The sequence below is a fragment of the Rousettus aegyptiacus genome, unplaced genomic scaffold (genome assembly GCF_014176215.1).
Source record: "Rousettus aegyptiacus isolate mRouAeg1 unplaced genomic scaffold, mRouAeg1.p scaffold_m13_p_16, whole genome shotgun sequence".
NCBI lineage: Eukaryota > Metazoa > Chordata > Mammalia > Chiroptera > Pteropodidae > Rousettus > Rousettus aegyptiacus.
The window spans coordinates 17,967,476-17,982,891 of NW_023416291.1; the positions used below are offsets into that span (position 1 = coordinate 17,967,476).

At 39.8% G+C, this 15,416-nt stretch overlaps 1 protein-coding gene across 4 annotated transcripts in view; it reads right to left on the reverse strand.

Moving 5' to 3' along the window:
• SH3D19 (SH3 domain containing 19) overlaps positions 1–13,585 on the reverse strand; it is a 141,985-nt gene extending 128,400 nt beyond the window's left edge. For 2 of the 4 annotated variants that reach the window (XM_036233541.1, XM_016144562.2), the window contains exon 1: positions 13,057–13,585. In XM_036233541.1, coding sequence (XP_036089434.1) covers positions 13,057–13,168 — 112 coding nt within the window. In that variant the 5' untranslated portion in view covers positions 13,169–13,585. The remainder of the gene's footprint in view (positions 1–13,056) is intronic. The other 2 variants (XM_016144572.2, XM_016144564.2) reach the window with 2 other exon arrangements.
• Positions 13,586–15,416: the final 1,831 nt, after the last annotated feature.

A 15,416-nucleotide genomic window follows, 5' to 3' on the forward strand; every position in this document is an offset into this window, starting at 1 on the left:
GTTGAAAGAATTTGAATATATTCCAAAAGCTTACTGAGCCAAATTCTAGTTACTTATTAGTTGTACAGAGTTCATGAACAATAACACACAAAGAATTCTAAAACCAAGTTTTTGCCATTAGTTTCAGTCTGCTCACACTAGGGAACCTTTTAAAGAGGCTGTGTTAGATATTATTTTCCACTGATTCACTGCCCTCTGTGTGGAAGGACTTAACTATTCACCCACTCAAAGTACCACGTGACTTGCAAGACCACCTATAAAAGGATTACACTTCTCTAAACCACTAACATCGAGATGGCCAAAGAAATTTGAGAAGTGATATATGAAACTTTTGAGGAGTCTTAAAAACTGGCAAATGGTTTTTCCATTGCTCTTTTTCTCAAATAGGTAGTGCTCATTCAGCAATACCTAGCTGAGATCCCAGAATGAAAGAAGACAAGTGAAGCTAAGCTGTGACTCACCAGTTGCATATAACTGTTGCATGAGGGATATAGGTGTCTAACAAGTAACAATGGGTGATTTACTTGTGTTTCCCTGTTTCTAGTAAAATTTTCTAGTGATCTACCACCAAGTATCCCAAAACTAACACAAGGAATTTTTAACCTGAAAGGAAACTTGATTTTCTGGTCAGCAAACTTTTTACATAAAGGGCTAGATAGTTAATATTTTAGGCTTGTGGGCCACACAGATGTAGCACAAAAACAGCCAAAGATAATATGCAAATGAATGACCACGTCTGTGTTCGAATAAAATTTTATTTACAAAAACAGGCCAGATTTGGCCCACAGGTCTGTAGTTTCCAGATCTCTGGTCTAAATCCTTCCTACTATCATTGAGGAATCTGAGACTTAGAAGCGAATGCTAAGGTGGGTTTTGATTATGTCAAACAGCTTTTAAAAGTTTGGTTAAAAATGAGGATTTACTTTTCAAGAGATTATGGCTTTCTTAAAAACAAGTGACTGTCATAAAACCAAACAGGTGAACAAATGATAAATTAAACAATGCTCGAAAAATAATCTTCAGACAAAACACAATTATATATCTCTTTCCTAATATCATTTCCTTAAACATTTTATCAATCATTTATCAACAGGACAGCATTTCCTATGATCATTGTGATAACTTATCTTAGGCAAAACATGTTTTTTTAAAAATGCCATAACATGAGCAACAAATACACTAGACCAGCAGGCAATTATTTTGCATGGTATTTTAAATTTATTGTTTTTTTGTAATTTCCAGAGTAATATTCATTGGAGGAAACGCGAACAATACAGAAGTATATAAAATGACACATTTATTTCATGCCCTCCTCAAATCCATTCCCCAGAGTGTTGACACATGACTGATTTGTATCAGAACAGTGCAATACAGCTACTTTCTGAGCCACAATTAACAACAGAGAGGAATCTGGAGTTCCCTGGCCAAATACCGCTTGGAAATCATGTTTTTAAAAGCAACAGAGAGGTTAAGGGTTATATGTGGCCTATGAATGAGAAAAGCAAGCTGCCCATGCACTATAACCAAATGAGTGACACTGCTGAAATGCCTTGATAATGCTACTGTAGTACATGCAAACACTTTGAAAACGAGGAACAATATCCATTTCTTCTCTTTTGGTATTTTATTGGCAAAATTTGGGCAATTTGCTCATAAAGACCACAATTTTAATCAGTTTTTAAATCCTAATACTTAAGTGACATCAGCAAAAATAGTACAGTAAGAAACTCCAAAAGTCCATCCTCCACAAAAGCAATAAAAAACTTGAAGAACCAACATTTTTGGAACCCTGGAAATCAAAAAAGCTAATGGCAATTACTTGATGCACTGAAGTACAGTTAAACACTTATGAAAAACTAACTGGATTTTGGTCATGAGTTTTGTGTCATTTTAACTTATTCTTGTCCTATCCCCCATTTAACAGCTCAGTGGTAGCCTTGAAAATAACAGCCTGTCTTCCTAGTACCAGTATGAAAGGGAGCAGGACGATATCATTCACAAAGAATTGTAATAATGTGTTTTGACTTGTCTAGTGGTACCCTGGAACACTGGTACAAAAGATGCCTTTATTTCACCTAACTCAGAATTCTCCAAGTGCTAAAGCTGGAAGGAGTTTGTTGAAAATATTTACAAGGAAATAAATATATTAGTGCTACAGAGGCAATGAATAACAGTTCAGGCAAACAATAGACTAACCAAAGTGGTTGGGAGGAAAGGTTAAAGAATAAAGATGCTTTGGTGAATAGGGCTTTTAAAGCTCCCATGTATTCCTGGCTATCAAGAAAACTACGTGCATTTCCAGGGTGGGAGCATGATTAGAAAATATCTGAGAAGGTTCTAGGCTCTCACCTCTGGTTGACTTTCAGGTTCCACACAAGCAGAAAGTGAAGGCTAAGGGAAATTGTTCACTGCCTGGCTGAATGTTGAAAGTGTGCAGTGATACACAGAGTCCATCTGCGAAGACCAGGAGGTTGTTTTTGTTGCTGTTATTTGGTTTGGTTTGGTTCTAGGCATTTAAGGAAAATTCTGTCCTATCCCTAGCTGACCACAAAGCTAATGAAACTGAGACTTCAGTGCGACCATAGGAAAGAAAACATACTTTACAAAATTAGTTCAGAAAAGTCACTAAACACAGCAACCATAATAAGCAGTAATAACAAACCTTGCGGAGGAGGAAGAATCTAATTTCTAAAGTTGCTACACTACAACATTCAACATGTCCAGTTTTCAACATAAAACTACAAGGTATGCACAAAACCAAGAATGTATGGACCCACACAGAAAAAAAAAAAAAGTAATATAAATGGTTTCTGTGGAAGCCCAGATGTTGGACTTACTAGACAAAGACTATAAATCTGCTATTTTAAATATGTTCAAAGAGGCACTGTTAATATAAGAAAAAATAAGCTGTACCCTAGAAGTATTTTCAAATCTCATATCTGACAAAGGAATTAAATGCAGAATATATAAAGGCTTCTTAAAAGCTACACAGTATGAAAACAACCTAATTTTAAAGTGTGTCAAGATTTGAACATCCTTTGCCAAGTATAATATATGTATGGCGATTAAACACATAAAAAAATGCTCAACATCATTGTCCATTAAGGAAATAAAAAATGAACTATCACTACACTCTATCAGAATATCAGAAACAAAAAGAAACAATAAAACCCTGTAATATCAAGTGCTGGTGAGGACGCAGAGCAAATGAAACTCTCATACATCGTTGGTTTTACATAAAGTTCTGGAGAATGTAAAACTATAGACAGAGAGAACAGATCACTAATTGCCAGGGGTTAAGGGTTTAGAAAAGGTTTGCTACAAGAGGCAGCACAGGGAATTTCAGGGTGATCAAACTGTTCTTTATCCTGACAATGGTGGTGGTCATGTGAATTTATGCATGTATTAAAACTCACAGAACTACAGCTAATGCTGTACTGCATATCTGAAAGTTACTAAGAGAGTAAATCTTAGTAACTTAGTAAGGTCTCATCACAAGAAAAAAATTTTGCAAATATGCAGGCAACATCTGTTAAATACATTTATTCTGTTGATCATTTGACAATATATGTAAGTATCAAAACATGCTGCACACCTGAAACTAATATAATCATATATGCCAATTATACCTCACTAAAAAACTCATAGAACTATGTACCAAAAGTCAATTTTACTTTATGTAAATTTAAAAGTTAAGAGAAAAAGTCTACAGAATTCAAATTCTAGCTCCAATTAACTCCTCTTTGCTCCATTTTTCTTATCTTAAAAACAAAAACTGTTTTTCTGTATTGTTAGAATTACATAAATTCTCAACATATATAAGCACTAAATAGGTGACTGAGAAATAAAATATTATGTTCAGACATACTAAAACTCGGTACTTTTAAAAACCTACTACAGTAGTACGAAATCTTGTTTTCAATTAAAAGACCAAAGAATGAAAGAATATTGGAATTAAAACTCCGAACTCTTCATATCTTCATTAAACTTTCATTGGAAACCTATGAGATTATCATTCCATATGACGTTTTACAAGGTTTACAAAACCCTTGCGCACAAGGAAGTATCGAGAGGCTTGTCTTAAGAGCTACATAAGCACTCAACATTATATTTAACACTAATTATAAATGCTTTCTAATTAACGCTTAATACTAAATGTTCGGTATTATCCTGGAGAGGTTGTCAAATGACAGTATCCTTTTTCCAAGTCAGGGAACCTTAGAAACTTCGGTTTGTCACTCCGCGGCACTACATCCCATCGATCATAGACCTGGTCAAACCTTCCTTAGAAACATCTTTTAGCAGCCATCCTCCACCCTATTCTACATGGATAGGATTTGGGGTTTTAAGAGGCAGCAGATGCAGCAACTAATGGCGACATCTATCTTCCAAGTTTCTCTTCTTACCTGAAAATTAACCTCCTCTTCTCTTCCAAATAACCAACTCCGCGTTTAAGCGTTAGGATACACAGCAGAGATCCAAGATGGCGGCGCCCTCGGGCCGGGAGGAGCCACTCACACCGAGAAGGCGTGACGCACGGCTGTGGCGCGCAGGCGCACGGGCGCGGGCCCGCCCGCGGGGCCCGATGCTGTCAGGGCAGGGACCTCGGCTCACAGAAGTTTGAGGCCCTGCGGTGCAGCTTCACCACCTGGGGCAAGAAGACCCTGAAGGGACACCATTTAAAATGATACTGAGTACTGGACTTGGCATTTATTTGCTGCCCGCTCAACCCGAAGCCTGGCACCAGCTGCACTGATGGTGCCAAGTGGCAAACATCTAAAGCTCTCAAGACTGAAAAGAAAACAGGAATATGTGAAGTTCTTGTGTATCACAACATGTTGTTTCTTCTCAACAGGGTAAGCCGCGGGCAGAGTAGGAATTTGCTTTCCATTATTGTGTATATAAGGATTTGGGTTACAATAAAATGTAATCACACTAACAAAAAAAGACTACATTAAATCATTTTTAAAAATTCTGTTCTGTTTGATAGATATGTGTTGACTATATGTGCTGTTCTGAATTATGGAGCTATAACAATGAATAAAATAAGTCTCTTCCCTCACGGAACTCACTACTGAAAGAGTGATCAGGACCAAGCATGGAGTCTGCCAATTTTACAATCTCTCCATTCTAGGAAACCTCCCATGGCCTGCAGGCCCAAAGTCCCATTTGACAGAAGCAGCTGCTGGTGATTCCCAATTTTGGAATGCTGGTAGCCAGGCCACAGGACTCTACAATTCTCTCCCAGGAAAAAGGACCAGGGATGGGTCTGAAAAGGTAACTATATAGTTTGTCATAGGCTTCTACGGTAAACTGGCATGAGACCTGCCCAAAAGGGGCACTCTGCAGGACAGTGGCTGGACAGCCTACTTAGAGCATCTTTCTTGAGGAGGCTGACAAGAAAAACAAGAGAGCCAGTTACTCAGTAACTTCAGAAGCCATGGAAGCAGACCAAGGTAAACTGAGTCACAAAAATAGTGGTGTCACTGGCATAAGGAATAACAGTCGTCCCAACTTAGAAAGGAATGTTCTCTATTGCTATCAGTTTCTTAGAGTTATTATATCCAAATGACTTCTGAAGATACTTCCCGTGTCTTTCAAATTACCCTTGCATCTTTATAATAAGCCTCCATCAGCTGAGGTTAGCAAAACAGGCCTCTATCTCTTGCAATCTGAAATAATATAACTATAACATACATTGCTTCTCAGTTACTTCAATGATAGCTTCTAACACCATTCTAATGTGGACCCTTCTTAGGCTATAAGATAACACAGGAGTTGAATAAAATCCATGTATAAAATTCACGGTGGATTCTATTGAGTGTGACTAAAAGTCATTATAAATTATGATGGAAAGCATAACAATTCAAATTACAAGAAATCACACTGAAACCACTCAACATCACATTTTTTAACAGAAGTCTAAGCCAATCACACCTCACATGGAACTTAAAAAATCCAGCTCTCCAGCAACTATTACAAAAGTTACTAATCGGGAAACCATGAGCATGTCTTTTTTTTAAATTCCCCAGTTGATTTTGATGCCCAGCAGCATTTAGAACCCTGGCACTGAGGCAGAGGTAACTGAGGGTCTTGTAACTCAAAGTGTGGGCCAGGGACCAGCAGCAGCAATGTCACTTGGAACTTGTTAGAAATGCAGAATCTCAGGCTCCACCCGAAACCTACTAAATCAGGATCTGCATTTTTATAAGACCTCCAGGTGATCTGTAAGCGTATTAAAGTTTGAAAACTACTTTTTAGAGCCCCCATTGCTACAGAATTGTGAAAAATTCCACACCATATTATGAAGTCGAATACCTCAAGAAATTTCCTGTGAAAAAGAAACAGGAATAGAACAGTATAAGATCACATTTGCGATACTAGGCTTTTCACATTAAGCATCTAATTAAGAGTAATATTCAAATGAAAGTCTGTACATTTTAAAACTTGCAATACTACTGCTTATTCCAAATGAATTTCATTTATACACTGTGTCTCCGAGTTATACCTCAACTGAGTAACACATATAAATCTACCTAGTAATCTCCAGATAGCTCCAATTATCCCCATTGGACCAATAGTGTGTGTTTAGGGAGAGTCCTTCTGAGGAAAGGGAGAAACTAGGAGTGTAGTGACGAGTCAAGAAGGAATGATTTACATGGGTGGCCCCATGCTGGGGAGTTTGCCATGTTTTTTTGTTGTCATTTTTGTTCTTTGTTGTTCTTTGTATGTGTGTTTGTGAACACCCCTGTACTAGTGTAAAAGGACTATTTCAAAATGGTGATATTGCCTGAAAAACAGTCTCCATAGGCTGTGCAAACATTTTCTTCTGTGCTCCTGTCCTTGGCCAGCTCTCACAGAAAAAGCATTTACCTATCCTCCAGTGTAGCAATTCCTTGATTAATACATCTTCAGGAAACTGCTCGGGAACAATAAAAGCAGCCATATTGAAAACAAATGAACTCTGAGTCCCAAGCAGCAGCCATAGCATGCATGATGGGCTCACAGCAATTGCAAGTTTTTATCTGTTCATATGCATCAGAGTAGAGACAAAATCAACCCCTTTACAATCTGTATTCGCTGAGAAGTATTCAAACCTGGCACTGGGCAGTGACAAAAACAAAAAACTCTTTTCAGATTCTATAGGTTTCCTTTTCAGTACATCACACATGAGAACTTGAAGTTTACAAGCATGTTCCCCATAATAAATATGTCGAATAGAGAATGAATAATTCTCTTTCAAAAGATGCAAATAAAAAAGGGGAAGGGCTGTAAGTTATTTGTCCAAGGTCACATTATAATAAAGTTCAAAATAGCAACAAGAACCCAGGTACCCTAAGGGAACTTCATGTTAACAAAATACATTATAGCCTGGTGGTAAGGAGAGAGAAACAAGATCAAATTAGAATTTGTATCAGGTACGAAGTATATTCAGCTGCTAGTTATAGAGATATAAGATAATAGTGGCTTAAACAAGACAGTTTATTTATTGATTTATTTATTTCAAATAAAGGAGGAGGCAGGCAATCTGAGCAAAAGCTCAGATGATGACTCTGTTATCACTGGCAGCTGACAGTCCATCTACTTTTCTGCTCCACCATTCTCAGTACATGGATTCCATCCTCAAGGTAACCTCATGGCCCAGGATGTGTGCTGTGATCTACACATCCTTGTTCCTGGTAGGAGGGAGAAGGAAATGACAAAGGCAAAAGGATATTCTGTGAAGTTGAGTCCTCTTTAAAGAGCTTTCCTAGAAACTCCCCTCGACAAGTTCCACTTGCATCTCTGCAGTCAGCAATACAGGGTTCCACTGAGGAAGAAGGAAGTGAATATTGGGTAGGCAAGCAGGAGTCTCTGCCACAGAATGCTATTGTGTCACTACCTAGTTGTGTCATCTTGAGTAGATTATTTATCCCCTTAGGCCTCAGGTTCCTCACCTGTCACACCTACCTCACTGGACTGGTACGAGGACTAAAATGAAAAAAAATACTGTAAAACCTGATACCCAGTACACAATAAGTATTAACTCATTTAATTATCCTACTCCAGCGCTTTTCTAAATTCCTCTCCTAGTCTAACTTCCTCTCCATTTCCAAAATTGTAAAGAAACTCATATTAGTTCTTTATACCTATTGATATTCTAGTGTGAATGAGTTTTAGTCATAGGGCACCTCAATCAGACACACAGGTGAAAAATTATGTAAACAGAGCCACTTCAAAATGGAGTTGGAGTTGCCATTCCAGAGGAACTGCCTTGGCATCTTACTCCTCAAACCTTTGGAACGTTTAAATGGGGCAAAATAACCTTTAGGCTGGGCCAAAACAATATTGTATCCCAAAGAATTGTTTGCAAAGCTACAAGGAGAGCAGACATTATGACTACAAGACTGAAAATTAAAGATATTTTTTAGAATTAACACCGTCAGGTATAACTAAAGAATAACTTAGCTTATTTGCACCTACAGAAATTCCTTCCTTGATTTATTGACACCAATGGAAACTCCTTCCTTCTATTTATGTAGTTATTTCCCCTTCCCTTTCTTATAAAAACTCCCTTACCTTCACTTCATAATCGGAACACTACTTGGATTTTTCTACCTGCATCTGTGCTTCACAAATAGCTATATTTTTGGATCTCAAATAAATATTTGTTGCCTCTCACTTTAGCTTTTTATTCTTAGGTTAACAATATAAATAAATAAATAACTTTACTACGTACCTAGCTGTTTTCTAAGGGTATCATGTATACTAACTCATATAATCTTCAAAACCTATGTAACAGGTTTTATTCATATTAACAAATAAAAAATAGAAGTACAGAGAAGGTAGGTTACTTGTCCAAGGTCACACAGTAAGAGATGATTTGAGAAATGAACCATAATGGTCTGTTCTCTTAAGCTAAAGTCCAGTTTATAGTCACTACAAACTACTTTATATCCTTATTTATCTTCTTGAAGTCCGTTAGTCTTACCTTCCCTAATTCTATGATGAGTTCTTTAAAAGCATGGAAACCATGCTTTTATATCTATATCTTTGTATTCCCTGGATTGTCTGCACCATTTTGCATACATTATATTAATGAGGGTAATTAGACAGGTTTTAAGGAACCTGGTGAATGCAGGATTTTTAAACAATGTGAAAATATGTTTATAGTTTCATGGGACTTTTAATAACGTTATCAAAATAAATTAGAAAACTTTGGAATTCTAATAACAAATGCGGTAAGATGGTGGCCTAGAAGAATTAATGCAGTTTTAAAACTACCTAACTTATAAGAGCTACAAACTCTGGGCCATATGTTATATGAATCAACGAAACTATAGTTTATGACGTGAAACACAATAGAGGTAAATGAGGTGCAGTTATACTTGGCTGTGTTATTTTAGATTGAGTCTTCAACATTTCTGAGTCTCAATTTACTCATCTCTAAAATGAGAATAATAAAAGGTATCCTTTCTTCTCAGGGTGTTTTTTTTAGGAATGAAGTTAAATAAGGCTATGATAGCTCTGCCTAAGCAGAAAAACACTAGATGTAAAGTATTTCTAAATCTATAACAAGGAACATACAGGTATAAATGTGTGGAGCATTAATAGCAATTGACTTACTGGCAGCCAGTGGGATAGCTTGGAAAAATGTGAACTTTCAGGTCAGACCTGGATTCAAGTCCCCATTCTGCCATTTACTAGCTGAGGGGAACTTGGGCAAGTTGTTTAAATATTTCTGAGCCTCAATCTTTTCAATTATTAAATGGATAAAATAATACCTATCTCACAGGGTATAACGTATAAGAAGCACTTGGTTAATAGTGAACATAACAAATTATATTCTATGCCCTCATACTGACAATATTACTTTACTGAAAACACTTCAGAGAAGTTATATCAGTCCTTCCAGAGTTTACTGTAATGACGCCAACATATAGACATTTATTAAATCCTATCAAATGCCTACTCTGGGTGATTAGGGTAGGACCTAGAACTTTGTATTCCCTGCCCTTTGGAGAAACAATATAAAAATGTTGTAGGTTAGTCAGCGGTTCTCAGATGTGGTTGAGAGTCTGATGAATGCTACAATCTCTCTCAAAGAAAGTTACAAAACTTTCAGGAGACAATAGAGGAGAATATCTTCATGACCTTGGGGTACAGAAAGCATTCCTAACCAGGGAGGACAGTGAGGGGGAGGACGGACACTATAACAACAAAAAAAAGATTCGTACACACGCCTACATTATAATTAAGAATTTCACATCCAAAGAAATCAATAAAGAAAAATTTTAAAATAAGCCAGAGAGTAGAAGATATTTAGAACACACGCAATCAAAAAGGTTGAAATTCTTGTGTAAAGAACTCCAACAAATTAACAAAATGTGACAGACAAAAAGTATGATGTCTTTATACAATGAAAATAAACTACAGCTACATATAATTTGGGTAAATCTTGCAAACTTAATATTGTGTGGAAAAAAACCCATGACACTAAAGAATATATACAGGATAATTCCACTCATGAACTTGTAAAATAGGTAAAACTAAATAATATTGTAAAGGGATGCATATGTTATATATATGCATACAGGTAAAACTTGCACAGAAGAGCAAGGAAATAATAATTTAAAAAGTCAAAAAAGTGGAAGGAGAAGGGATCCTCAGAGTCTGTTTCTAGGTTACTGACAATGTCCTGTTTCTTGACGTGGGCATTGTTTACAAGAGTTTTACATATACCGTGTTATTGAGCTTCACTTTAGCGTGCTTTACAGATGTTGTGTTTTTTACAAATTGGAGGGAATGCCTTCCACCCGCAAAAAGATTACAACTCACTTTATTGCAGTGATCTGGAACCAAACCCACAATTTCTCAGAGGTATGCATATATTTTATAATTTATAGATTTTATACACTATTCTGAATGTACATTGCAAAAATAAACACAGTTCCACAATCACATCTAAATTTAGCAGGGAGAGAAGGAATTCACAGACTCTCTCAAGTCCATAAACCCAAAATGTATGTTGTCAAGCTAAGCAAGATAAAAGAAAAAGAAAATCTTTAGATCGTAAAGTGATGGGGGGAGGAGGGAGAAATGATATTTGAACAGGAAAGTGGAAGACTATAAAGAAAACTGAGAAGAAACATGAAGCCTTTGGGTCAGTTCATACTTTCATTTGGAGAGAGAACAACGTCCAGTACAAACATAAGTAACAAATGCCCAAGCTTGGTAAGGAATGCAATGGTGTCTGAAAAACAGGATAAGTAATGAGGGGAACGAGGAGCACAACTTGTAAAGAAATGTAAACTGTTAAATAACGTTTCCCAAAAGAAGATCAGTAATTGGAAGCTTAACCCTCTACCCACTGCTTAGTATCTTCTCTGTCCTTCACCCCTTAATGGAGACACAGGACACATTAAACGATCAGAAAATGCAAACACCAATTCTGAGTGAAAAAGTACACAATGTCATGTCTCAGCAAAATACTATCACAGAACTTAGAAAAGCTTCTGGCAGCCTTGAGAAACTAAGAAACTGGTAGAAGAAAAAAAAAAAAAAAAAAAAAAACAAGTTACAAAAATGCCACTTCCACCAGCCTTGGAATATACACATATTGCAACTAAGTGATACGCATATACCTGGATCATATCTAGTCTGACCTCCAGTTACAGCTCTTCATAATACAGTCCCTCATAAGAGTGTGAAGCTTTTTGCTGACTGTAATAGGACTCCGAAGTGGCTTACAGTGTTTAAATCGGTAATTCAATAGAGGTACATTTTGCAAAGTTTTTTTCGTATTTTTGCAAGAAACATTTACTCATATCCCATTTCATTAGGTCTGGATATATACTGAGCGAAACTATCAATTATTTTCAAAATGGATGATGTTCATGTAGAGAGTCCAATGCCTTATTCTGATGAAAAGTCCTAGTAATTGGCATAAGGAATTATTTTTAAGGTTCCAAGATCCTAGTAATGGCTTCAAATGGACTATTTCTTCATGTTCTACTCATTTTTTTTCTTTCATCCCATTTTCTTGCCTCCATTTGTTCCCGCACAGACACATTCTCTTCTCTTAATTCTCCAACTCTTAGGCTAAAGGGAGCCACATAGAAAAACTTCTCCAAAGTTTGACGGAATGTTCACTATATTTCACTTTCTGAAAAGGCTTTAATGAGTCGTTCTCCTCTCAATCTTTCTCAGTTCTCTATCTCCCTTTCGCTGTCAGTCCGCTAGGTTTGTTCTCTCGTTTTTAGATAACTAGGTTATCCAGTTGGAACCAAAGGCCAAAGAATTCACTCTCTATTATGTTTAATCGATAAGCTGCGGAGGAAAAGAGAAGAGGTGTGGATTTATACTTACTCGCTCTTCCATTTATGCGCCAAACTATGGATCCATGTCGCCTTTGTGTACCCAAAACACTGTATCATAAAAATAATTATAGGCCCAGAAATGATTCTCAGTCCAAATGAATTGCTTTTTGGAATGTTATATTCTGGACTGGGGTGTGTGTCTGTAGGGGGGAGGGGTGGTCACAAAATAACTCTAAAGCAAGTTCCTATAGACGAGCTCTGACGGTAGGAGAAGCGGGCGGGGAGGGCTTGAGTTACAGGTCCTAAGTTCAGGGACACCGAAATCAGACTAGACTGACTATTAGCACGTGGTTCGACCTGGTAGCCGAAGAGCCTGCAAACCTATCGTGAGGTGTCGTTCTCCACCGAGGCGGCCAGACCAGCCAATTCTCTACCAGCCTCTGACTCATCCAGAGATAAGTAGATCACCCGGGCCACAAGTGCCAAGCCAGCAGCTCCTGCATTTAGCTGGCACGGAAAACTGGTAGTTTCGGCTCCAGGGCCCGGGCCCTGGCTCATCTCTGTAAGTGTGAATGTCCTCGGGCTTGGCACGAAAGTGAGGATGAGGATGGAAAACCCACTCTCCCTCTCGCCTCCAGGAGGTGCCGGTGCCAGCGGGGCGGGTGAGAGCCGCCACCTTCCGGAGCAGGACCTGCGCGGCCCCGGGGCGCCCAGCCCGCGGCCCCGCGCACCTCCTCGCGCTCCCCGCGCCCCTCACCTGCAGCAGGGTGGCCCGAGAGCGCACGGCCCCGGGCGCGGCGCGGGCCCCCGAGCTCGCGGCGGTCGCGCAGCTCTTCCTCCTCGTCCTCCCGCCGCCGGCCCTCAGCCATCGGCGAGGCGCAGAGGCGCAGCCGCGGGACGGCGGACGGGCACCAGGTGCCCCCAGGCCAGCACCCTCGGGGCCTGGAAGGCGGCCCCGGGGGAGAAGCGGCGGCGGCGCGGCGCCGGGGGCTGCGGACTCGGCAGCCTCTGCGGACTCCACCTGCAGCCGGCCGGGCAGAGGCTGGCGCGGGCCGAGCCGCTTTCCCCGCCTCCTGCTCGCGGCGCACCGCGGCCTCCTTCTCCCAGCTTTCTCTCTCCCACTCGCTTCTCCCTTCCGATTTCCCTTCCCCGCCCCGCGGACTTGGAGCCAGGGATCGGGCGGGTTCTGGCCCGGCCTCGCCTCCTCGGGGAGGGGTTTCGGGCCACTGAGGCCGCCCTACAGCCCCACGCTCTGGAACCACCCGCTCCTCCAAAACAAACCTGTCCAAAAAAAAAAAAAAAAAAAAAAGCTGGCTAGGAAGGGGTTTGGGAAAAGATGGCCTGGCCTCTTCCTGCCCTTTCATTCAACATTCCGGTGTCAACAGGAAACCCATTTGCTTGACACTTAAACAAAAGGAGGAGGAACCTGCCCCTGGAGGGACTAGGAGAGATGGGACGGCTGACAGCTACTGAACTTGGGAACAAACTTGGCTTGAAGTTTGGTCGAGCCTCTCGCAATTTTTTCTTTTCTTCCCTTTTCACTCTTTAAAGTCGCGCCTCGCCAGCGCACAGAGGATTTTCAGGGCATTGAAACGACTCTGTATGATGGTCCAACGGCGGATACATGTCATTATCTATTTGTCCAAAACCATAGAATGTACACGGTCAAGAGTGAACTCAGACTTTGGGTGATTATGATGTGTCGGTGTAGGTTCCTCAGTTGTAACAGGGACCACTCTGTGAGGGATCTTGATAAAGGCAGAGATTGTGCATGTGCGGGGCAGGGGTTACACGGGACATCTCCGTCTTCGGCTGAAACTAAAACTGCTCTAAAATAGTCTATTATATTTTTAACTTTTTAATTAAAAATACCTTATATTTTAAAGAATGGCCGTGATCTCTACAAGAAAACGTGCTTAAGAGCCCCAAATTATTTGTGGAGAGACAGTTTGGTAAAGTGACTCTGGAGTCAGAGACTGTAATTTGAAGCTCTTAGCTGTGAGACCTACCCCAGTGAACGTTTTTCAATGCCGAAGAGGACTTTGCAAGACAGTTACTGCGTATCTGTACCGTACACATCTTAAGTTCAGCACTTGCGCATACACACTTTCACCCGGGGAGAAGCAGATTCTGGAATCTCAGAAAAAGATACCCACGCAGCAGACAGGAGCAAAGCCTGGACGTGAACACAGGCCGCGGGGCACCCTGGGAGCACCAACAGACCTTTCTCTTCAGCCTCTGGCTCTCTTTCTGAGAGGCCGTAGGAGCTCCGAATGCTCAGCATGTAAGAGAGGAAAGGAGAGAGAGAGAAGGGTCCCTGGGCAGAAAATCTCCTGCCCTACCTGAGTGCTGTTTCTTTGCCTTTTCAATAATGGTTGTTGCCACTTGAGAAAATCTTCCTACTTATAGGCAGATGAAAGCCACAAGCGATTTTGTGGAATTGAGGTCAAATCCACAAGTTTAAACTTTATTAATTGCTAAACAGTTAAAAAAGTAGACATCCGGAGAACTTGAAATTAAACCAAGGGGAAAAAAGGTGCTCGACCTTTAGGGTGGTTTTAAGTATGTGGATTCACTATAAGTAAATGCGTATTTGTAAATCACCTTCCAGGATGAGGAATTATTTGGCGGTCGCTACCCTGATGACAGCACAACTTCACTAAGCTGTTGTGGTCCGTCTCTACCATTTTTCAGATTCTTAGTTTGAAAAAGGCTGAAGTGTTCTGGATTTCCCATCCAATCAGAGCTTCAGGAACCCACCCACTCCTTTTGGGGTGTGTGCTCAAACCTACTTTACATTCAGCGAACATTTATAGTAACCGTTGTGTGCTGTGGAGAGAGTCAAAAGAAGGAAAGGAATATTTTCCGCGGGGTCCTGTGATAGTCACATAGGTCTTCTCATTTTTAAATACAACATGACCTGTCTTCCAATGATAGCGAAAGATCTATCCAGTTTACTGCAGAACAAGGCAAAATTTGGTAAATTCTGTAATAACGATATAACCTTAGATAAGGGTCCCAAGATAGTTCAACAGAGAAGAAATTGTCTTTACAAATGGATTTTTACAGTTTAAAGAGTGAATTTGAACCTCTACTTCATACTATACCAAAAATTAA